The sequence below is a fragment of the Natrix helvetica genome (genome assembly GCF_964273705.1).
Source record: "Natrix helvetica genome assembly, chromosome: 6".
Lineage (NCBI taxonomy): Eukaryota > Metazoa > Chordata > Lepidosauria > Squamata > Natricidae > Natrix > Natrix helvetica.
The window spans coordinates 2,968,924-2,993,764 of record NC_138553.1 but is presented as its reverse complement, the minus strand read 5'-3'; the positions used below and the strand labels follow the sequence as shown (position 1 = coordinate 2,993,764).

General features: G+C 48.3%; 2 protein-coding genes across 2 annotated transcripts in view; one reads left to right on the top strand and one right to left on the bottom strand.

Moving 5' to 3' along the window:
- Nucleotides 1–20,985, top strand: part of GDI2 (GDP dissociation inhibitor 2) — a 33,509-nt gene extending 12,524 nt beyond the window's left edge. The window contains exons 2-11 of the mRNA XM_081957618.1: nucleotides 9,645–9,752; nucleotides 10,314–10,413; nucleotides 10,576–10,710; nucleotides 11,462–11,660; nucleotides 12,402–12,533; nucleotides 14,735–14,834; nucleotides 17,242–17,413; nucleotides 17,533–17,677; nucleotides 19,546–19,600; nucleotides 20,489–20,985. Coding sequence (XP_081813744.1) covers nucleotides 9,645–9,752; nucleotides 10,314–10,413; nucleotides 10,576–10,710; nucleotides 11,462–11,660; nucleotides 12,402–12,533; nucleotides 14,735–14,834; nucleotides 17,242–17,413; nucleotides 17,533–17,677; nucleotides 19,546–19,600; nucleotides 20,489–20,644 — 1,302 coding nt within the window. The 3' untranslated portion in view covers nucleotides 20,645–20,985. The remainder of the gene's footprint in view (nucleotides 1–9,644; nucleotides 9,753–10,313; nucleotides 10,414–10,575; nucleotides 10,711–11,461; nucleotides 11,661–12,401; nucleotides 12,534–14,734; nucleotides 14,835–17,241; nucleotides 17,414–17,532; nucleotides 17,678–19,545; nucleotides 19,601–20,488) is intronic.
- Nucleotides 20,665–24,841, bottom strand: part of TASOR2 (transcription activation suppressor family member 2) — a 43,066-nt gene continuing 38,889 nt past the window's right edge. The window contains exon 19 of the mRNA XM_081958689.1: nucleotides 20,665–24,013. Within this exon, the coding sequence (XP_081814815.1) occupies nucleotides 24,010–24,013 (4 nt within the window). The 3' untranslated portion in view covers nucleotides 20,665–24,009. The remainder of the gene's footprint in view (nucleotides 24,014–24,841) is intronic.

Here is a 24,841-nt window from a genome sequence, read left to right as displayed (position 1 = left end):
TCTTGGATTCTTTTTCTCCTGGTTGATTTTGGGGAAATTTGGCTTCCACAGGCTGTGGAAATCTTAAATAAGTAATTCTCAAGTGAGGCCAAAATTTCTGCTGCTAAGTGAGACAGCCGTTTAAGAGAATTAACAGGTACAGTATAGGTGGTACCTTGCTCAATAGGAGTAACTGTGAGAGGGATCTTGGAGTCCTAGTGGACAACCATTTAAATAGGAGCCAGCCGTGGGCAGCAGCTGCCAAAAAAGCCAACACAGTTCTAGGCTGCATCAACAGAGGGAGAGAATCAAGATCACGTGAAGGGTTAATACCACTTTATAAGGCCTTGGTAAGGCCACACTTGCAATCCTGCATTCAGTTTTGGTCACCACGATGTAAAAAAGATGTGGAGACTCTAGAAAGAGTGCAGAGAAGAGCAAAAAAGATAATTAGGGAACTGGAGGATTAAACATGAAGAACGGTTGCAGGAACTGGATATGTCTAGTTGAATGAAAAGAAGAACTAGGGGAGACATAAAAGCAGTCTTCCAATATCTCAGGGGTTGCCACAAAGAAGAGAGAGTCAAGCTATTCTCCAAGGCACCTGAGGGCAGAACAAGAAGCAATGGATGGAAACTAATCAAGGAGAGAAGCAACTTAGAACTGAGGAGAAACTTCCTGACAGTTAGAACAATTAATCCGTGGGACAGAAGTTGCCTCCAGAAGTTGTGAATGCTCCAACACTGGAAGTCTTTAAGAAGATGTTGGATAGCCATTTGTCTGGAACGGTATAGGGTTTCCTGCCTAGGCAGGGGGTTGGACTAGAAGACCTCCAAGGTCCCTTCCAACTCTACTATTGTATTGTATTGTATTGAATTTGGCTCCATTCTGCAAACCTTTCTAACCCACAATTGTTAAGTGAATCACTGCAGTCGTTAACTTAGTAATACCATGGTTAAGTGACTCTGACTTCGCCATTGCTTCTTGGAAGGTTGCAAAAGGGGATCACATCACCTCGGGGCCTTGCAACTGTCATAAATGTGAGTCAGTTCCCAAGTGTCTGTTGACCTCGTGACTGCAGGAATGCTGCAACGGTCGTCAGAGTGAAAAGCGGTCCTAAGTCACTTTGTTAAGTGCCGTCGTAATGTGAAACGGACAGTAAGTGAATTATAAGTTGTGGACACGCTGTAGCCCACATCTGACTTGGGATTGGAGAAGGGCATCAGAGCCATCAGGCAAAATTACAGTTTCCCCCTCTTAAACGGAAAGAATTCCAGTCTGCAAAATCAGTCGCCGTCGGGCGAGTCTCTTTTGCAAACCGTACTTTCCAGATTCTTCCCTCTCTGCACATTCTCCATGTCGGGTGGAGCCAATTGCAATTTCGTCTCGGCTGGCGGGCTCCGGGATTGCCAGGGATGCCAAGTTGTAGCTTTCCTGCACCCTGCAAAACGTCAGGTTGATTTGCAGAGCCTTCAAAAAAAAAAAGGAGGCCGTAGTTTAAGCCTCCAGCTTAATTAAAATTTGAATATATTTTTTTCCCCAACTATGAGGCAGGAACCGAGATGGTCTCACAGGCAAGAATCGGCTTGCCCTGCTTCTTAGCAGACACCCCTGCTAGCTTTAAACTTCGCTGTCTCTGCTGGAAGGGCTGTTTGGGAGCAGGGTGGATAAAAATGGATGATTTTTTAAAAAAAACTTTTTAAAAATGGGATTTTTAAAATTTTTAAATCGATTTTTTCGATTTAAAGCAGATTTTTTAAAAAGGTTTTTTTGAATTTATTTTAATAAAATGCTTTTGGAATAGGAAAAATCTACCTAAAGATAGTTTTCTATTTAAGATACCTTCATAATTTAGTTTATTCTGCGTGAAAAGAGTTTAGTTATGTAGCATGAGGTTGTATATTCTTCAATATTGGGACTGTTGATGAGTCGGTTAGAGGAGGAGGAGGAGTCGCTACAAGACAGAGAGGACAGCTGCTCTTTAAAAATTATGATTTCAATTGAGTTGATTTAAATCCAGCCTTTTTACTTGTGATTTTAAATCATGATTTAAATTGTGATTTAAATCGAATTGAAACCAAAATCGCAAAGTCAAAGGGGAAGCCAGATTCGCTTAACAACTGCCTTATTGCAGGGGTGTCCAAACTTGGCAACTTTAAGACTTGTGGACTTCAACTCCCAGAATTCCCCAGCCAGCTGGCTGGGGAATTCTGGGAGTTGAAGTCCACAAGTCTTAAAGTTGCCAAGTTTGGACACCCCTGCTCTAGATAAACAGAGCGCTTAAAATGCAGGAAGGGGAGTTGGCCTCCTAATCCCATTAACCCTAATGGGACCCTAATCCTGTATCATCAGAAATAGATTTATACCGGATCAAAAGGATTTGAGACCAGGCTTTGAAGCGTGGCCGTTGTTCCTGTTTCTCTCCCTCTTACAATATGAAAAGAAAAGAAATTTCTGGTTAAGAATGCAGTTATTCTTTTTAAAAAAAATATTTTTATTAAACTTTTTTTTAAAGACCGATTCCTCCCCCCCCCCCCCCCCCCCAAATTTCCTTCTGTACAACATATCCACCTCGGTATACATCCATTGTAAATGGGATGGCAAAAATAAAACCCACAATTATTTTCAGAAACATTTAATTTGGGATGCTTTGCTACAAGTATGGCAAAAAACTAAAGGAAAACACTATATTAAAATTCCGAATTGGCTATCAACGGTGGAAGCGTTAATACCCAAATGTATTAGACATAGATAAAATAAAAAGATATAAAGATTTACTAAACGATCGGGGGTGGGTGTAAAAATAAGATTAGAACTAATAGAACTGGGCCATAGACATTGATTGGTGACCATATTATGCAGATACAGGCTAGATATAAGAAAGATAAAGGACATCACAGATTCCAAAAAGAACTGCAAGATCTAGATAAAATTTTACAAGGTAGAGAGGATAAATTGATCAAGAAATTATATAACTACTTACAGTGGAAGATGGAGCTGATGGTAGAACTATCAAATACAGCTGGGGACAGATCTGTCTGTCTCTCACTTCTATCTCCCTATCCCTCTCATCCATCATCTATCTACCTATCTCTCTCTCATCTGTATATCTCTCTAATCTATCAGTCATCTGTGTCTGTCTACTTATCTCTATATCTATCCGTCCATCCATCCATCTATCTCTAATCAATTTATCAATCAATCTCTAATCTATCATTAAAGGCTTCCGGCTTCCCGGTTCAACCAGCATATGCCATCGCTGGCCATTGGGGACGATCAATTAGCCCCGGTGGAAGGGGCGCGCAATTTGGGCGTCCTCCTTGATGCCCGGCTGTCTATGGAAGATCACGTGGCAGCCGTGGCGAGGGGGGCGTTCCACCAGGTTCGCCTGGTGCGCCAATTGCGGCCCCATTTGGACCGGGAGGCCTTGCGCACAGTCACTCACGCGCTGGTGACATCTCGCCTGGACTACTGTAACGCTCTCTACATGGGGCTCCCCTTGAGGTGCACCCGGAGACTGCAGTTGGTCCAGAATGCAGCCGCGCGGGTAATTATGGGGAGATCGAGGTTCTCCCATATAACACCCATCCTGCGCGAGCTGCACTGGCTTCCTGTGGCCTACCGGGTGCGCTTCAAGGTGCTGGTTACCACCTTCAAAGCGCTCCATGGCACAGGGCCTAGTTACCTGCGGGATCGCGTCCTGCCCCATACATCCCTGCGACCCGTCCGCTCACACAGAGAGGGACTACTCCGGGTGCCGTCCTCCAGAGAGTGCCAGAGGGCGACGCCCAGGAGTAGGGCCTTCTCTGTAGTGGGCCCCACCCTTTGGAATGACCTCCCCCCAGACATCAGGACAACAACCGACCTTCGCTCCTTCCGTATGAAGCTGAAAACCTACCTGTTTCGACTAGCTGACCTGGCATAATACTACAATCTCTCCAGCCCAGGGCATTTTTAATTGGTAATTTTAGTTTTTAAGGGTTAATTTCACTGGGGTTTTAACTTTTTTAGGTATTGTAACTTATTTATTTATTCTTACCTCCTCTGTATGCTATATAATACTTTTGTACGTCGCCCCGAGTCCCTGTGGGGAGAGGGGGCGACTAATAAGTTCAAATAATAATAATAATAATAATAATAATAATAATAATAATAATAATAATAATAATAATAATAATAATAATAATAATAATAATAATAATAATATCAATCAATCTCTAATCTATCAATCTCTAATCAATTTATCTATCATCTCTATCATCCATCCATCCATCCACCTACCTAATTTGCCACCCATCTTGTAGCAAAATAACTCTGGATGGCTTTCAGCCTGAAAAAATTAAAATCCTAACAGATAAAACATTACAAAAACAGTAATCGTGGAAACCGCCTATCTGCTGGTCCTTCCTTCTAGAGCAGGGGTGGGCAAAGGTAGGCAACCTTTACGACCTGTGGACTTCAACTCCCAGAATTACCTGTTCTAGCAGCAATCCGTGGTGGTGAGATCAACCATCAAGAAATGTGGTGGGGGGGAGAAAGAAGGAGTGGAAAGGGAGAGAGGAGAAGGGGAAATAGAGAAGAGAAGGATGACAGAGGGAAGAAAGGAGGTAGGGAGGGGGAGAAGAAAGTGATGGATAAGGTTTCTGTAGGGCAGGTCTGCTCCGGGTAGGAGAACATCTCCCAGGTGAGCAGAGGAGCCTCCAGCCGAAGTTATTGTCACACACACACACCCTGTTGCCAAGTGCAAGTTCGGAGCAGCGCACAGAAGTTGAAAGTTGAAAGCGAAAGGCCAAGAGGAAGGGTTGAGGTGAGCAGCAGCCGGCCTCTTAGGTGTCCCGCCTTCTTATGCAATGCCAGAAGAGGAAGGGGGAAAGAAAGAAAAAAAGCAAAGCCACCGGAAAAGACCTCGGTGGACCTTAAGGGCTGACCTCCACCCCAGAGCTAGAATTCTGTCAGCTGAACTCTACCCTCCAGGGATCAAACCGGTTCAGCCAGACGCCCAGGTCAGCTGAAATCATCTCTTTTAGGGCAACTTCCAATCCGGCAAGCAGCTTGGAAGTCTACTGAGAGGGATGGAGGGAAGGAAGGAAGGAAAGGAAAGGAAGATAGGAAGGAAAGGAAGGAATGAGAGAAATAAGGGAGGGAGGAGAGAAAGAAGGGGAAAGAAGGAAGGAAGAGAGAAAAAGGAGTAACAGAGTTGGAAGGGACCTTGGAGGTCTTCTAGTCCAACCCCCTGCAGGAAACCCTTCAGCATTTCAGACAAATGGCTGTCCAATCTTTTCTTTAAAACCTCCCGTGATGGAGTATTCACACCTTTGGGAGGCAAGTTGTTTCAAGAAAAGGAGGAAGGGAGGAGAGAGATTAAGCTTACTAACTAGTTGACCCATATTGATTGCCGGGCAAAGGCAGATCATTTTCTTCCCCAAAACAGCTGTCCCTAAATCTCCTTCTTGGAGCAAAGCCCTGTGCTCACTGCTTGTTAGCATTGCACGTTTTCTTTCACTGTCTCCTCAGTTAAGGATTGTGTTATAATTAGTTGTTGTGAGTTGCGAAGTCTTGTCCGACCCATCATCTGACCCAATGGACCATACTCCTCCAGGCCTTCCTGTCCTCTACCATCCCCTGGAGTCCATTTAAGCTCAGGCCGACTGCTTCGGTGACTCCATCCAGCCCCCTCCTTCTCTGTCGTCCCCTTCTTCTTCCTTTGCCCTCCATCGTTCCCAGCGTGAGGCTCTTCTCCAGGGAGTCCTTCTTTCTTCTCATTAGGTGGCCAAAGGATTTGAGTTTCCTCTTCAGGATCTGGCCTTCTAAAGAGCAGCCAGGGTGGATCTCCTCTAGGACTGACCGGTTGGATGGCCTTGCAGTCCAAGGGACTCAATGCAGGAGTCTTCTTCTCCAGCACCAGAGTTCAGAGGCCTTCATTCTTTGGCGCTCAGCCTTCCTTATGGTCCAACTTTCACAGCCATCCATTGCAACTGGGAAAACTAGCCTTGAACCATATGCACTTTTGATTGGCAGAGTGACATCTCTGCTCTTTAGATGCTTGTGTTATAATACTAAGTTGCTATGTAACGGGGAAAAAGAAGGATACAACAAGTTCTATCTTTTCTAAGCGCCCCCCCCCCCCAATCCACTTAACTTCCTACCTCTTAGATTTACACCCACAGCCGAGACCAATATTTCCTTTTGCTAAGCAGGCCAGTTGTTAAAAGGAGCTGGGTACGATTTTACGACCATTTTGCCATAGTTGCTAAGGCAGGGGTGTCCAAACTTGGGAACTTTAAGACTTGTGGACTTCAACTCCCAGAATTCCCCAGCCAGCATGGCTGGCTGGGGAATTCTGGGAGTTGAAGTCCACAAGTCTTAAAGTTCCCAAGTTTGGACACCCCTGTGTTAAGGGAATCACTATAGTTATTAGGTGAATCGGTTGTTAAGCGAATCTGGCTTCTGTTTAACTTTGCTTGTCGGAAGCCAGCTGTGAATGGCAGTCATGTGATGCCGCAGTGATTGTAAATACATATTGGTTGTTTATGGATGTTGCGATGGTCGTAAGTGTGAGCTGTGGCCAGTGGTAACTCACTTTCCTTCAGTCCCGTTGTAACTCCTGACGTTTGCTTAAACGAGGATCACCCGAACGGTTGCTTCAGCCTTGGCACCCTGGCACATCCAGGGAACTGACGTTGGGGGGGGAAAAACATATAAACTACATATAAGCTCTAACATGTTGTTGTTGAAATGTATTTGTTGAGTTACAGGTTTATTTATAATAATAATAATAATAATAAGTTTGAATTTATTAGCCGCTCCCTTTCCAAGTAGGACTCGGGGCGGCGTACAATGGGGCATATAAAACACAGAAAATATATAAAACACATAGGCGTACATACAGAACATACATACAGATACACAAACACGGACTCGGAGGAGGTAAACAATTTACATCATATAGACAGTTAAAAGACCCGCATTAAAATACCCCAATTGTAAAAACCCGATATAAAATTAAGATTTAACTTTTAAAATACAATTTAAAAACAGTTAGGAGGAATAAGAATAATTACGATTGAGCCAGGCCAGATAATTGAAAGAGGTGGGTCTTCAGCTGTACACGGAAGGAGCGGAGATCGGAAGTAATCCTGATGTCACGGGGGAGGTCATTCCACAGGGCTGGGCCCACCACAGAGAAGGCTCTGCTCCTGGGTGTCGCCCCCCGGCACTGTTTGGCGGACGGCACCCGGAGAAGTCCCTCTCTGTGTGAGCGAATTGGTCGTAGGGATGTGTGGGGCAGGATGCGATCCTGCATATAACTAGGCCCTGTGCCATGAAGCGCTTTAAAGATCATAATCAAAACCTTGAAACGCACTCGGTAGACCACAGGAAGCCAGTGCAGCTCGCGCAGGAGAGGTGTTACAGGGGAGTACCTAGTCCTCCCCATAATCACCCGCGCGGCCGCGTTCTGGACCAACTGTAGTCTCCGAGTGCATCTCAAGGGAAGCCCCATGTAGAGAGCATTGCAGTAATCCAGGCGAGACGTCACTAGCGCATGGGTGACTGTGCGTAGGGCATCCCGGTCCAATAAGGGGCGCAATTGGCGCATCAGGCGGACCTGATGGAACGCCCCCCTTGCCACGGCTGTTACATGGTTATCCATGGACAGCCGGGCATCCAGGAGGACGCCCAAATTGCGCACCTGTTCCATGGGGGCTAGTTGGACGCCCCCGATGGCCAGAGATGGAAACACCTGGTTGAACCGGGAGGCCGGAAGCCACAGCCACTCCGTCTTGGAAGGGTTGAGCTTTAGTCGGTTGCCATCCATCCAGACCCGTACGGCCTCCAGACACCGGGACATCATTTCGACGGCCTCATTGGGGTGGTTCGGGGTGGAAATGTATAGCTGAGTATCATCAGCATACAGATGATATCCCACCCCAAAACCACGGATGATCTCGCCCAGCGGTTTCATATATGTGTTGAACAGGAGAGGCGAGAGTACCGATCCCTGTGGCACTCCACATGTGAGTGGCCTCCGGGTCGAACTCTGCTCCCCTGTCAACACACGTTGCGTCCGATCAGAGAGGTAGGAGCCAAACCACCGTAAGACGGTGCCCCTGACTCCCAGCCCCTCTAGCCGGTGCAACAGGATACCATGGTCGATGGTATCGAACGCCGCCGAGAGATCTAATAGGACCAGGATAGAGGAACAACCCCTATCTCTGGCCCTCCAGAGATCATCAACCAATGCGACCAAGGCCGTCTCTGTGCTGTGCCCGGGTCGGAAGCCGGACTGGCGCGGGTCTAGATAATCATTTTCCTCCAGGTGACGTGGGAACTGCTGTGCTACCACACTCTCTACAACCTTCGCTAAAAAAGGAAGGTTGGAGACTGGACGATAATTGACTAGGTCCGTTGGGTCCAGGGAAGGCTTCTTGAGCAGGGGCCTCACCACCGCCTCTTTCAAGGCGGCCGGTAGAGAACCCTCACCCAGCGAGGCGTTCACCAGGCCCAGGAGCCAGTCGCGCGTAACCTCCCAGGATGCCAGTACAAGCCAGGAGGGACACGGGTCCAATAAACATGTGGTAGGTCGCAGACGTCCACGCAACCTGTCCAAATCCTCGATGGTAACCGAGTCGAACTCCTCCCAAAGCGGTCCCTCAAGACTCGCAACGGGCGTCTCTACTGAATCACTGAAAGGGGTCCATCCCATCCGGATTTGAGCGACTTTATCCTGTAGATAATTCCCAAACTCCTCTGCTCTACCCTGTTATGGGTAGTATTGGGGTACGTAAAGGAATTTTTTAAACAAATCTTTTTTTTTTTTTTACCCCTCTGGGTGAAATTGAAAACGGGATGTGTTTTCAATAGGAAATGAACCATTAGGCTGGGATTTTCTCGTCATCCCAGGCTTTGGGGAGAATAAAATCTGGATTTATACCCATTTTTCCCTCTTTCCCCCTTGTCCTCTCCAGAGGCCCCATAGGGAGTTCTCCTCTCCCCCCCCCCCCAATCTCTCCAATAAATCTATTCTTCCCAAAATACAACATGGCACCAACGAACCCCTAAAACTGCAAAGACGATTTCTGTTACAACTGCAAATACGTTCTAGGATCGTGATGGCAAACCTAAGACCATGTGGCACACGGAGCCCTCTCTGCGGGTGCACAAACCGTCACCCCAGCTCAGCTCCACCACGCATGTGTGCGCCTCCCATCGGCCAGCTGATTTTCTGGTCTCTGCCGCACATGCGCGGGTTGTGCGCATGTGGGAAATGAGTGGGGGAGGGGGGGAATGAGGTGGGGTGTTTGGTCTCAGGAGGCTTCAGGGAGGTCTGCTAGGCCCAAAATGGAGCGCAGGGGCAGTCACATGTGCGGGGGGCATTGCGCACACATTGCATTATGGGTGTGCGCATGCATGCGTGTTTTCAGCACGCAACAGCCAAAAAATTAGCCATCACCGTTCTAGGAAGAACCGATTGGTTGCAACCGTAAGAACCCGGGGCCTTTTCCTAGCTGAATGCTGTACCTGTCCTCACACGAGACAGTTTTGTGATGGGCGCCTGCTGGACTTTGAGCAAGGCCATGAATGTTTTCTGCTTTGCGATGGGCCTCTTGTGCCCCCCACGGTAGTTGGGGAGTCCTTAATTTTGTTCCTGGATCTCTTCTCTGCAGGAATGCATTCTCTCGGGCATTATGTCCGTCAATGGCAAGAAGGTTCTGCACATGGATCGGAACGCTTACTATGGAGGGGAAAGTGCTTCCATTACCCCCCTGGAAGATGTGAGCATTTCTCTTTTTCTCTCCCCTCTTTCCTTTTTTTTCTTTTTCTTTCTTTCTTTCTTTCTTTCTTTCTTTCTTTCTTCCTTTCTCTATGTCTTTCTCTCACACAGTTTCTCCCTTTTTTCCTCTTTTTTCCCTTTTGCTTTTCTTTTCTCTCTTTCTTGCTTTCTTTTCTTTCTTTTTCTTTCCCCCCTTTTTTCATTCTCTTTCTTCCTTTGTTTCCTTTCTTCCTTTCCTCTTCTCCAGCCCTCCTTCCTTCCATTCCCATCTCCTCCCTTCCCTCTTCTCCAGCCCTCCCTTTTTTACTCCTTCCTTTCATTTCCATCTCCTTCTCACTTCTCCCCCCTTCCCTCCATTGAAAGATCTAAGGGTGATTGGTGGGATGGTGGTGGGATGCTTTTAACAGTCCTTCTCTGAGCTTCCTTCTTCTTCTTCTTCTTCTTCTTCTTCTTCTTCTTCTTCTTCTTCTTCTTCTTCTTCTTCTTCTTCTTTTAAGACATTCCTTCTTGGGTGTGTGAACTGCACAGCCCACCCTAACTCCTCCCCTCTTCTTCTTAAAAGCTATACAAAAGGTTTCAACTGCCGGGAACCATACCGGAGACGATGGGCCGAGGAAGAGACTGGAACGTCGACCTGATCCCCAAATTCCTCATGGCCTGCGGTGAGTGGCTGGAAACAGCTCGCTGGTTCTGCTCTTTCGATTCCCATCCTGCCTTTGGTCCCGTAGCTCCCCCTACTGTCTGGATAAAAATCCCAGTTATTCTGTTCATCAACCTGCTTTCCCTGCCTGACTGGGTTCCTTCTGGACTTGCTATCTCTGCAGGCCAACTGGTGAAGATGCTGCTGTACACAGAGGTCACTCGCTACCTGGACTTCAAGGTGATCGAAGGGAGCTTTGTCTACAAGGGCGGGAAGATCTACAAAGTCCCTTCGACCGAAGCCGAAGCTCTCGCCTCTAGTAAGCCCATCCCTCTTTCCCTCGATGGATCCCAATCAATGGGTTGCGATGTGGGTTGCGAGATTACTGTACGGGTGGTCCTCGACATACAACCACATTGGGGCCAAAAACTTTCATGCCTAAGCCAGACAGTTGCTAAGATCATTGTACCCCCACTCTATGACGTTTCTTGCCACAGTTGTTAAGCGAATCACTGCTGTTGTTAAGTCAATAAGGCAGGGGTGTCCAAACTTGGCAACTTCAAGACTTGTGGACTTCAACTCCCAGAATTCCCCAGCCAGCTCTGCTGGCTGGGGAATTCTGGGAGTTGAAGTCCACAAGTCTTAAAGTTGCCAAGTTTGGACACCCCTGCAATAAGGCGGTTGTTAAGCGAATCTGGCTTCCCCTTTGACTTTGCTTGTGGAAAGGTCGCAAAAGGGGGATTGCGTGACCCCGGGACACTGCAACCGTCATAAGTATGAGCCAGGTGCCAAGCGTCCAAATTTTGATCAGGGAAGAAGCTGCAACGGAGAATGGTCAATTCGTTTTTTTTTTCAGTGCCATTGTAACTTTGAACGGTCACTAAAACGAACAATTGTAAATTGAGGACTCCCTATACCCCAAAACAGCCTCTAGCCCACAGCTGGGGAGAACCAACCGGAGCCCACATGGCTGCTTCTGTCCGAGCTCCAGAACAAACCAAGATAGAAAGTGCACATTTTTCACCCTTGGTGCTTAAAAAAAAAATTGAGCTGTTTTCCCCCCTTTGAAGGCTTGATGGGCCTGTTTGAGAAAAGGCGCTTCCGGAAGTTTCTGGTCTACGTGGCCAACTTTGACGAGAATGACTCCCGCACGTTCGAAGGGGTGGATCCCAAGAAAACCACCATGCGCGACGTCTACAAGAAGTTTGATCTCGGCCAGGATGTGATTGACTTCACGGGCCACGCCCTGGCCCTCTACAGGACGGATGAGTAAGCGTCCCCCGAGAGAGAGAGAGAGAAGGAGAGGGAGGGAGGGAGGAGAGAGGGGGGGAGGGAGAGAGAAAGAGAGAGGGAGAGGAGAGAGAGACCTGGGGACTGCGACTTTGCTTTCCCGAAAATAACGTAGCATGATTTTTACAGTTGCGCCTAATATAAGCCCTGCCTCCCAAAATAAGCCCTACTTAAGAGATTGCACAGCCTGCCATTCCGTCTGGTTGCTTGTGGTGCCGCCCCACACCGTCTTACCTGAGGGCCCCCACCGCCAGGCCATCCGTACCCCAACACCTGACATGTGCAGTAGGAGCCCATGTGGCTGCCGGCCCACTTCTTCTGCTTGTTCGCGGCCACAACAGGGCAGGAGATGAAGCGGTGCGTCAGTGCCGTGTCCACAAGGCAAGGCAGGTGTTGGGCCGTGGGTGGCCTGGCTGCGGGGACCCTCAGGTAAGACGTTGCGTAGCGCATGGGGCAGCTCCACATCCTCCCCCTGCCTCATTGTGGCAGCACTGGTGCATCGCATGGCCTCCTGCCCCACCTCGAACAAGCAGAAGAGGTGGACCTCCTGTACATTTGGTGGGGGGAGACACTCCCCTCGAAAATAAGCCCTAGTGTTTATTTTGGGGCCCAAAAGAAAGTAAGGCATAGTCTTATTTTGGGGGGGAAATGTGGGGTGGTTCTCAGGTCATAAAGCTGTCATAGCTGCCCAACCCTGATCTCAACTTTCTCTCCTTTTAGCTACCTGGATCAACCTTGTCAAGAAACCATCAACAGGATTAAACTCTACAGCGAGTCTTTGGCCAGATACGGCAAAAGTCCCTACCTCTACCCCCTCTATGGCTTGGGGGAGCTTCCCCAGGGATTTGCCAGGTGAGGCCTTTGCTGGGTGGACGTGTCTGGGCTGCCAGCCCCAATGAGCATTCTTCCATTTCTGGTGTATTTTTCTGGTTGGGATCCCCGCATAGCCCAGTAGGTATCAGGCAGGAAAGATCAGCTGGATACACAAAGGTTCAGTTAAATTGACGTATTGCTACTCGTACCTACGCACAGGAAGGTGCAGTTACAGTGGTACCTCGGTACTCGTGGTGAATTGGTTGCGGGAGGAATGAGGAGTACTAAAAATAATGAGTATCAAAGAAACCACGTGACTTATCACATGATCTTTTGATTCCGGTGGGTAGGATTTCTTATCTGTCCCTTTTCCTACATCAACCACCTTCCCAGCAGCATCTCCGACTTCCTGTCCACCCTCTGTAGTCATCCCCTTGTCAACTCATAAAGTTGCCATGGTGAGGAAAGGGGAGGGGGAAGCGCATTCCACGCATACCTTCGGCTGGAGTCGGATCTCAGATTACTACAGCAGGCTTGTGAGGGGTGCACCTCATTGGAGAATGTGATTTATGACACAGACTGAGGGGAGGGGAGGAACACGGGCAAAGTTCAGCCATAATTCAAATGAGGCTTAGATCTGACTGCAATGGGGTATTGCTGAAATGGGGCTCCTAATAAGTGACTGGTTTTCTTTTGAAACTTGGCTCGAGGCTCATGAATCAATTAGGGCATCTTTCGGAAACCTGACACCCCCACTTCCTTTTGTAGCAGCCTTCCCAGTATGGCCAACTTTCTGTCCATTCTCTGTGGCTGCCTCTCTCTTTCTATCACAGCATACCGAGTACTAAACAAACGACGAGTATCGGGACAATATTTTTGCATGAAGATGCATCGAGTACCAAATTCGACAGGGTTTTGAAGCAGCCGAGTACCGAGGGATCACTGTAAACTGTTTTATTGCTTTAAAAAAAACCATGCACAGAAATGTTCTCAACTGACAGACAGCACCTGCTAGGTGTCAACCCTGAAGCAAGCCTGGCTGAGGCCATCTTGGAGGTTCCAGGGTTGCCCCAAGGAAGAAGAAGGGGCAGGGAGGGGGAAAATAGATAGCTGGGGGTTTCTAGTCAAAACAAAATGCTTTCCTGCGGGAACCAAGGACAATCCAACAGGTGGCTGGAGAGAGGAGGAGTAATAGAGTAACCAAGCATCTGGTCAGCATCTCAGTTGGACAATATGGCTGATGACTTGGGGGAAGGGGAAATCTTCACTTTTTAACCGGGCGAAAACCGTGGCAACTTTCAGAGTCGGTTTTCACCAGTTGGGCCAAATATGTCGTAGCCAATAAATCGTTCCTTGAGGAATCTACCTACCTCTGAGTTCCGCTTGCAGTGGCTGCGTTACTTGGTACGCTGGCATTAGGAGTTAGAAAAGGGTCAGCTGAATTCGAGGGAGGTTGGACATGGTTCGCTTGTGACTACGCAGGGATGCTGGGCGGTTCCTTTCTTGACTCCAGCCCCAGTTTGGGATGGGATGAAAAGTTCCACGTTTGGAATACGGAGATTGCACGGAGAAAGAAGCCTAGTAAATGCTGCCGTAGAGAGGCTGTTTGGTGTAGTGGTTAAGGCATCGCCAGTTTAGAAACCAAGAGACCCCAGGTTCTAGCCTTGCCTTAGATCCGTGATGGCAAACCTATGGCACACGTCCAGAGGTGGCACACAGAGACCTCTGGGCGTGCGTGCCATCACCAGCTGGTCTTCGCAGGTGCCGAAGCACCGGAAAATGCCCCCAAAATAGGCCATTTTTTGACCGTTTTCAGGCTGTTTGGGGCCATTTTCAAAACCAGCCTGAAAACGGTCTGAAAAACGGGCAAAATATAGGCTGTTACGGTCAAAAAATGGCCTATTTTGGGGGGCATTTTCCGGTGCTTCGGCACTTGCGAAGACCACCATCACTGCCTTGGATACGAAGCCAGCTGACTGACCTTGGGCCAGTCATTTTCTCTCAGCCCTAAGAAGGGGGCAATGGCAAACATCTCCCACAAATGTTGCTTAAGAAAACTGCAGGGACTTCTCCAGGTTGTTGCCAAGGTTGTAAAGTGACTTGAAGGCGCAGAAATAATCATTAGAGGGCCCCAGAGCCATTGTCCGCCTGTGGGATTGGGGCTCAGTCAAGCGGAGATGACAATTAAGCCACGCGACTTGGGCCACCTGACCACCTTGGGACCATTGCTTCCTTGACAGGTTAAGTGCCATCTACGGAGGGACCTACATGTTGAACAAACCCATCGAAGAAATTGTCGTGGAGAACGGCAAAGTGGTCGGCGTGAAATCGGAAGGAGAGGTAGAGTGACGCTCCCTTTCTTTCTCCTCCTCCTGCACCGCTTTCCTGACTGCATAGGATTTGGAAAAAGTGTTGGATAATATTTTTCCCCTCCTCTTATCTTAGGATGCAGAGTCCCTTGTCCGTCCTGTAGTTGCTGTATTAAATTTTTGGTTTTTTTTTCTTTCTTGAGTTTATGGGCCGACCATCTTCCGGGTTTATTTGCTATTTCAAAACAGTGTTGTCATTTTTATATTCCGTATCATTTCTTCATATAGTGTTAAATTAATCTTATGTTTCATTAAGTCTCTCTCTTCTTTAATTTTATTATTCTGTGGTTCTTCCTGCAGCACGGTCTTCAGTTCTTTAAGTTTCTCCTCTAATAGCATTTGTTGTTTCCTTTTCTCCTTATTTCTCTTCACCATATACGCTGTAATTATACCCTGCACATAGGCTTTGGTGGTGTCCCATAAATTTTAATACAATACAATCGCAGAGTTGGAAGGGACCTTGGAGGTCTTCTAGTCCAACCCCCTACCTAGGCAGGAAACCCTAAACCGTTTCAGACAAATGGCTATCCAACATCATCTTAAAGACTTCCAGTGTTGGGGCATTCACAAGTTCTGGAGGCAACTTCTGTTCCACTGATTAATTTGTTCTAACTGCCAGGAAGTTTCTCCTCAGTTCTAAGTTGCTTCTCCCCTTGATTAGTTTCCACTTTTTGCTTCTTGTAATTTTGTAATGTTCTTTCTTGTTCTCTTTGAAGAAAAAATCCAATTCCTTATCCGTCATTTGTACATAGGATTTTTCTTTTACAATTCTCTAGTTTAAGGTCCATCTTGCTTTCAGGGGTCAGGAGTCAATGCCTCCTGATACTTATTTCCTAAGCACACACACACACACCCAAATCTAATGTTGAGTGATCAATTGAAGATCGAAGATTGTTTCATGGCGTTACAAACTAGATAATGGTCATCAGTGCTGGAAGGGACAGGGGTTTGTGGAGAGGAAGAGGATGAAAGGGGGAAGAGGAAGAAGGGGAGGAGGGCTGTGAAGGCCTTGGTGCTCTCTGAGCTGGGTTATTTGCTTGCAGACGTTTCATGACCCAACTAGGTAACATCATCAGCTGTCAATGATACCCCAGTCAAGAAACTACCAACTCAGATAAATACTGTATTTTTCAGAATATAAAATGCACCAAGATTTCGAAGAGGCAAGTAAGAAAAAAAAAGTTTTTGTCCTCCCCAGCCCCCAGGAGCATTCTGCAGGCTTCAGCAGGGCTGGGGGAAGGCAAAAACGCAAGTTTTTATGAAAAACGGGTGGAAAACAGGGCATTTCTGCCCATTTTTTGCAAAAACCGGGTCATTTTTGCCTTCCCCCAGCCCTGCTGAAGCCTGCAGAGTACTCCTGGGAGAATGCAAAAACAGTCTGTTTTTTGCCCATTTTTTGCAAAAATGGGACGCAGGGGCGGGGCTTCAGGAGGCCAAGAAATGGCTGTATTCAGTGTATAAGACGCACCAACATTTCCATGCAGTTTTGGGAGGCGGGGGGGGGGGGGAGGTGCATCTTACATTCCGAAAGATACGGTGGTCAGTACCCAACAGCCTAATCAAGGAACCTCCAAGAACACTCCCACCAACACTGATAGGGCAAGTCCTTTGTATATAAACAGAGAGCAAACCCCACTCCCTTCTAGAGCTGTTGATGTTACCTAGTTGGGTCATGGAACGTCTGCAAGAAGACAGCCAAGGTCGGAAAGTAGCAAAGAGGATGACTCCTTCTCTTCTAGCACTGATAATGTTAACCCCCATCTCACCACCACCCCCCATCTCTTCACAAACCCCACTCCCTTCTAGAACTGTTGACATTATCTAGCTGGTTCATGAAATATCTGCACGAAAGCCACCAATCTCAGCACTAAGGACTCCTCCTCCTCTCTAGCATTAACCCCCTTCCCTTCCTCCTCCTCTCTGCAACCCTCCTCCCACCCCTGACGTTACCTCGTTTGTCTAATGAAACATCTGCAAGACAACCACCAAACTCAAATAGCACAAGGACGACTCCTCCCTAGCATTAACCCCCCCTCCTCCTCTTCACAAACCCCCACTCCCTTCCAGCACTGATGATGTTCTGTAGTTGGGTCATGAAATGTCTTCAAAGAACCACCAAGCTCAAGAGAGCATCAAGGAACCCAGTGTCTTTTCCCTCCTCCTCCTCCCCCTCTCCAAAACCCCCACTCCCTTCCAGCACCTGTGATCTTCCCTAATTGGAAGCCACCAAGCCCAGAGAGCACCCGGGACCCCACTGCTCGGCCCTGAGCTACACGAATGTTCTCCCGTGGTCTTGCCCCTATCTTCTGCCCTTCTCCATCCCACGGTGGTCTCGAACCCTCTGCACCTTCTTCTCCCCCCCACCCCACCCCTCGCAGATCGCCCGTTGCAAGCAGCTCATCTGCGACCCCAGCTACGTCTCGGACCGAGTGAAGAAAGTGGGCAAGGTCCTCAGGGTGATCTGTATCCTGAACCACCCGATCAAGAACACGAACGACGCCAATTCGTGCCAGATCATCATTCCACAGAACCAAGTCAACAGGAAGTCAGGTAACGCCCCCCGGGAAGCACGATGGCGGACCTCTCGCCCGGGCGCTGCGTTGGGTTTGCGGCTTTAGTCCGGTCCTTTTGGGATTGGCGAACCTGTGGTGTCTTTTTTTTTTTTAAAGACATCTACGTCTGCATGATCTCGTCCGCCCACAACGTGGCGGCCCAAGGAAAGTACATCGCCATCGTGAGCACGACCGTGGAGACCAACGAGCCGGAGAAGGAGATCAAACCCGCCATGGACCTCCTGGAGCCCATCGAGCAGAAGTAAGGCGTGCCTGCTGGACTTTGGCTGAGTTGGGCTGCTCTGGCCCCCTTTGCCAGAGCCAGAGGGGAGCAGTGAGGAGGTTGGGGAGGAAGATGGGCCAGTCCTAGAGTCTGGGGAAGGCTCGGATGAGGGCTCTGTGTCGGAGGCAGAGATGGGGTCAGGGCCGTATGCCAGTTATCAGCTGCCTTCAGAGTCAGACATCAGTGAGGCAGAAGAACAGTTGGAGCCTGTTCCCAGTGTGCACATGCGCAGAGTTGCCGGACGAAGGGAACGGCTGAAGAACAGGGGTCGACTTGGGAGTAAGGCCACAGGGGGATGATGAATGGCCCTCACAGAGGAAATAAAAGAGGAGCGAAAGGGGAGTGAAGTTTGCAGGAGACAATCAGTTCGCTTCATTGGTTCGTGACTCTCCGAGGCTCCTTGCCAAGTTTTGCAGATATCAGCCTGGCAGCTCTCCAAGCCAGATAAGGTCTGTGACTGTAAATCCTCCCTTGAAAGACTTTGCTGGATGTGAATGAGCAGAATTCACAGCAAATTAATAAAAGGGGTTTTTGTCGGGACCAGGAGTTGGCTTCAGGCTCTTGGGAAGCCTCGGTCAGAACAGCTGGCCATGGAGCGGTCATCGTTCTGGACTGAGGGATTCTGGGAGGGGAACTCCACATGCCTTACAAGTTGCCATGGTTGAGACATACAGATGCTCAGGCCTTGGGAAGAAAGAAGGGGAGCACACAGGATGGCCTCACCCCAGGAGTGTCCAACTATGACAGTTTTAAGACTTGCGGACTTCGGTTCCTAGAATTCCTCTGAAAAGCTTTTTTTATTCTCTTACAATTATAGGTATACATTCATAAAGTTCTTCTTCTTTACATTTGTCATTCTTATACATTTATTATTCCATTTAAAAGATTATAGTATACAGTTTGGGTTGCTTTATTTACCATCCCTTCCACCTGTTGTAACTCCACCTTCTTTTCCCTTTCTTTTCTCCCTCCCTCCCTTCTCAATTCCTTCCTCCTCTCCTTCCCCTTCCTTCTTCCCTTACCTTTCCCTTCGGCCTACTCTTCCTCTTCCCCTTCTTACCCTCTCTCCTTCTCTTTCTCTCCCTTCCACCCTCCTCTCCTTACCTCTTTCTTCCTTTCTTCCTCTCCTGCTCTCTCCCTTTCTTCTGTTGTTATAGGTGTCTCTTTCAAATCTCAGTTTATGTTTTCTTGGGATGGTATTTCCGCAAACCCAAACATAGTTTAGTCCATTCCTAGAATTCCTCATGCTGGCTGGGGAATTCTGGGAGTTGGAGTCCACAAGACTTAAACTTGCCCACGGTTGAGAAATGCAGATTCTCAGGTCTTGCGAAAAAAGAGAACCAACAGGAAGGCCACAGCCCAGGAGTGTCTGAACTGTGGCAACTTTTAAAGACTTGTGGACTTCAACTCCCAGAATTCCACATTCTGGCTGGGGAATTCTGGGAGTTGAAGTCCCCAAGTCAAAGTTGCCAAGGTCGAGAACGCAGCTGCTCGGGCCTTGTGAAGAAAGAAGAGAACAAGCAGTAAGGCCACTCGCCCTTCTGCCTTCTCATCTCAGGAGGTTTCAATCAGGGCAACTTTAAGACTGGTGGACTTCAACTCCCAGAATCCCCCAGCCAGGAGCTCACAGGTCTTATGGACAGCCCTGCCTGAACCCCGTGAGATCAACATGTACCCAGTTTTGGTTTTGCCAAACTGCCACCCGCCAGAGGAACCAGACCGGAATTCCAATATGTCGTTTGTGCGTTTGGGCCCGGAAATAAAAGCCTATTTTTGGGTTGGGTAGGCATCCCTCCCTATTGCCTGAAATCTTCCTCAATTGATCTTTTCTTTCTCCTTCCTTGTAGGTTTGTTAGTGTCAGCGACTTGTTTTCCCCAACTGACCTGGGCAGAGAGAGCCAGGTTGGTATGAAGAGGGTGGGGAGGGGGGAGGCAGGCCCCTTCCTGGGAGGGGAGGGGCAGCACCACCCCATTTTAGGCACTGATCCTTCTATTTAATTTGTTGTTTAATGTTTCTGATGTTAATGCTTCATTTTTTCTTATTTTTAACTTTTAATGTGCCTAAATTGTTTTTGTGATACTGTCGCTCAATAATGAGATGGGTCGCAGGGAAGGAATGAGGGGAGGGAGATGAGAGAAAGAAGGATGGAAGGAAAGATTTCGGAAGAGGGTAATGAAGGAAGGAAGGAGAAAAGAAAAAAGGAAGGGGAAGAGAAGGAGGGATGAAAGAAAAAGGGAGGAAGGAAAGGAGATGAGAGAAAGAAGTATTTGAGAAGAGGGAAATGAAGGAAGGAAAACAAGGAAGAAGGAAGGAAGGAAAGGGAGGGAGGGAAGAAGATGAGATGAAAAGATGGAAGAAAGGATTTGGAAAGAGGGAACTGAAAGAAGAAAATCTAGGAAGGAAGAGAGAAAAAAAGGAGGGAAGGGAGGAAGATGAGAAGGAAAGATGAAGGATTTGGGAAGAGGGAAATGAAGATCTAGCAAAGAAAAAAGAAGAAAGGAAAGAAGAAGGTAGGAAAATGGAAGGAAAGGGAGGGAGGGAAGAAGATGAGATGATGGAAGAAAGGATTTGGAAAGAGGGAGCTGAAAGAAGGAAAGAGAATCTAGGAAGGAAGAGAGAGAAAAGGAGGGAGGAATATGAGAAGGAATGGTGAAGGATTTGGGAAGAGGGAAGTGAAGGAAGGAAGATCTAGCAAAGAGGGGAAGGAAAATGGAAGGAAAAGAAAGAAAGAAAAGGATCGCGATGCTGACAGCCAACTTTCTCTGCCTCCCCCCCACACTTTCACCCAGATCTTTATTTCCCGCACCTATGACGCCACCACTCACTTTGAGACCACCTGTGATGACATCAAAGACATTTACAAGAGGATGATGGGCTCGGAGTTTGACTTTGAAGAGATGAAGCGGAAGAAGAACGATATCTACGGAGAGGAGGAGCAGCAGTGAGCAGGGCCGGACGTCTCTTCTCCCCCCCTTCCCCCCCCCGGCTCTCAACCACATACCCGGGGGTGGCGACACCCGCACTCAGGACCTTTAAGCTGAGCGCCCTCCCCCCCCCTCAAGCTCCATATCGTAAGGCCCTGTTACTTTCTCTCCCTCTCTTTCCTCCCCTTCCTCAATCATATCTCTTGAGATTGAAAGGACCCCTTGCACTGATCCAACCCCCCCTTCTCTCTTTTCGGCTAGAATCATGTGTCAATTTCAGCTTGGGGGGGTGTTCTGATTGGCAGGGGTTGACACCTGTCACTCGCTAACTCCATTCTCAGCCCTTTAAAAAAATAAATAAATCTGGTCCCAGCGGGGAGGGGGACACAAAGCCCACCACCCTTCCGGGCTACCACCATTCTTTCCGAAACCCCGTTGGACACACCGACGGACGCAGTGCGCGCTTCTCCTCCTTTCGGCCTCCCCCCCTTCCCCTCCCATTTCACGCCAGCCCAAATCCTGGCCAAGCCGCCTCCGGTTGCTCGTGCTTTAAGCGGCATCTCTTAAGTCCCCAACGATTTTTGGGGCGTTTTTCTTTTTTTGTTTTGTTTTCAATTCCCCCCCCCCCAAAACCTCCTTAAATCTCCTAGCTTCTCAAAACTTTGTTTACATCTGTTGGGACACAACTTTGCCACGAGGCTTCTGTTTGTGTTTTAAAAGTGCTACTAATAAAAAGAAAGAAAGAAAAACGGTGCAAGCACAAAAAAAAATATGCCAGAGTGGGTAACATCTGTGTGTGTGCGTGTGTGTGCGCGTATGTCTTTTTCCCCTCGCGGGAATAGGCTTCCCATTGGCTGGACCGCATCCCTCCCTCTCTTTTTTTTCAGTGTTGGGTGGAGGGGAAGAAAAGATGCTGGGTTGTTTTGGTGCTGCCAAGTAAAAACTAGTTCACTGATGACGTTGCCTAGTTTGGTAGTGAAACGTCTGCGAGGAAACCAGCAAGGTCAGAGGGCATCAAGGAGCTGTTCCTCTTTCCCTCCCTCTCCTTCTCCCCCTTCTCTTCCTCCTCTCGTCTTCTCCCCCCAACTCTCCACAAACCCCACTCCCTTCTAAGCACTGATGATGCTACCTAGTTGGGTCATGAAACATCTGCAAGAAAACCACCCAGCTCAGAGAGCCCCAAGGACCGTCCCCCCTCTTCCTCCTCCTCCTGTACTTCAAACCCCATGAAAGAGGCTCCTGTCCTCTCCCAAGCCAAAGAGAACGACATGAGGTCCAGTCGTGTCTCCTCCATTCCTAGAAAGATGCCTTACAACCAAGAGGTTCGCCTTAGGCCTGAAAGCCGGCTGGGGTGACTATGGGCCAGTCCCCAGGAGACGGCGAGTTCTAGTCCCACCTCAGTCACGAAAGGCAGCTGGGGGGACTTTGGGGCCGATCCCCAGGAGAAGAGGGCGAGTTCTAGTTCCTCCTCAGGCACGAAAGCAACGGGTGATTTTACCTCCCAGGGTTGTAAGGAGGAAAGCATGATTTGTATCCACCACTTTGGGTTGTCAAATAAACACAGGTCGTCCCTGAACTGCCAAACTCACACAATAAATACATAAAATTCAGATTCTCCACCCCTTTTTCCACTGTAAACCCCTTTGGTGTGGGTTACCTTGTAGTTGGTTTTATTTTCTTTTTCTTTTTGGAATTGTGCTCTTTCTCCCAATCCAAACAAATAATTCCACTCTGCCTTTTCAAGTCAAGTTTATTTATAAAGATTAGTTACAAAAGAATTCATTCCCCCCCCCCCGCCCCGCCCTGCGAAAGACAGGTGAAGGTATCTTACAAGGCCCAATTTTTATTAATGCTCCAACTGAACAAAAAACAACCTCAAACCGCTTATTGCAACAGAGCTCTTGAGAAATACTCCAAAATCATCAACCAGCCATGCTATCTACAAGAGGAAACAAGTGCTACTAAACTCGGGTTATCTACTCGTCGCCCCAGTTCCTCCCACCCACCCACCCCCATTAAAAAAAAACCTTTGTAATGGTAGTGGCCCTTGTGCGGCTCTGTCCTGTATTTGTTGAGTGTGCAAAATAATCCCAGTTCCTAAAAGCCCGCGAGACGCATGTGTAGTAGCACGGTTGTCATGGGATGAGCACAATGGCAGAGGAGTTGTGTTAAAGTCAGTGCACCCTAGGGGTGTCCAGCCGTGGCAACTTTGAGAGAGGGGGGGACTTCAACTCCCAGAGTCCCCCAGCCGGTGGACTTCAACGGAGAGGATTCTGGAAGTTGGGAGTCCACTGGCTGGGAAATCCTGGGAGTGGGAGTGCAATGGTGGGTCGATCCTGAAAGTCCAATGGAGGGGGAATTCTGGGGATTGGAGTCCAATGGATGGGGGAATTCCGGGAGTCCAATGTTGGATGGGGGATTCTGGGAGTTGGGAGTCAAGTGGATGGGGCATTCTGGGAGGAAATCCTGGGAGTTGAAGCCCAATGGAGGGGGTATTCTGGAAGTCCAATGGATGGAAAATTCTGGGAATTGGAGTCCAATGGATAAGGCATTCTGGGAGGTAATCGACTGGCTAGGGAATTCTGGGGGTTGAGAGTCCACTGTGGGGAATTCTGGGAGTTGGGAGTCCAATGAATGGGGCATTCTGGGAGGAAATCCTGGGAGTTGAAGCCCAATGGAGGGGGTATTCTGGAAGTCCAATGGATGGAAAATTCTGGGAATTGGAGTCCAATGGATAAGGCATTCTGGGAGGTAATAAACTGGCTAGGGAATTCTGGGGGTTGAGAGTCCACTGTGGGGAATTCTGGGAGTTGGAGTCCAATGGATGGGACATTCTGGGAGGAAATCCACCGGCTGGGGAATTCTGGGAGTTGAAGTCCACCGGCTGGGGAATTGGACACCCCTGCCTAACACAGTGCTTGTGCAACACTCAACAACCCCACCTGCATTTTCGGAGTGCGCTCAACCATCTCTTGTGTTCGGTTGAGGTCAATTGATTTGTAACCCTTCAAGTAAAACAGATTATTATTTATTTTGAACTTTCCTATGTGATACTGAGAGCTGCACAATGGAGAATCCTGGATTCCTATGCTTTCGTTTTCCTATTCCGAGAGAGAGAGAGAGTCGCGAACGTCCAAACGCTTTTTCCTTCGTGAGGTTCCACGTTGTGTTTAAATAAAACAACCCCCCTTTCCCAGGCCGCCTTGCCACGCCCCCAAAATAAAACCCACCGGGAGAGGGAGGCCCGTCTGCTTGACCTCAAATGGGCGTCGCAGCTGCTTAACTGGAGAGGGGGGGATGAGAGTCCGGTGTCTGGAACGGACAAATCGGGTTTGGCGTTGCGATCCTGGGCTGTTTGCAAGAAGGCAGAAGGCGGTTTATCCTGGTTACCTGAAACAAACATCGGCCACTGTTACCGGCTAGTCCTTGAGTTAACAACTACAACGGAGCCCAAAGGTTCCCAGGGAAGACAGTTGCTAAGTGAGTTATGCCCCATTTTATGACCTGTCCTGCCACAGTCATTAAGTGAATCACAGGAGTTATTAAATCAATCACACGGTTTAGATTACAGTTGGAAGGGACCTTGTAGGTCATCTAGTCCAACCCCCCCTGCCCAAGCAAGAGACCCTACACCAGGGCTCCCTCCCCATTCACTTGGCTTGTCGGAAGGTCGCAAAAGGGGATCGCGTAACCTAGGGATACTGCAACCGTCATAAATATGAGTCGGTTGCCAAGTGCCCAAGCTCCAATCCTAGAGATGCTACGATGGTCATTAAGTGTAAAAAAACGGTCCTAAGACACTTTTCAGTGCCGTTGTAACTATGAACAGTCACAAAATGAATGGTTGTAAGTTGAGAAAGCATTTCCACCCGTTTCTTCCGTGAAAAAAAAAAAAAATTTCCAGAGCAACGCAGCCTCTGAAAAGTTGTTCCATTATGAGATGGAAAAATATTAAATAATTATAATCATATAATCTTTTAATGACCCCATAATCCCTTGGGGGGGTGGAGTCTGGCAACGGAATGAAGCTGAGTGTTTCCTGGCCAGATGCCTTTCCTGTCGCCAATGCAGAGTTTTGTCCAGCAGATACTTTCTCATCCTGCCCAGAGAAACATCTGACTCTACCTAGGACAGGGGTGCCCAAACTTGGACACCCTAGGACAGGGGTGTCCAAACTTGGCAACTTTAAGACTTGTGGGCTTCAACTCCCAGAATTCC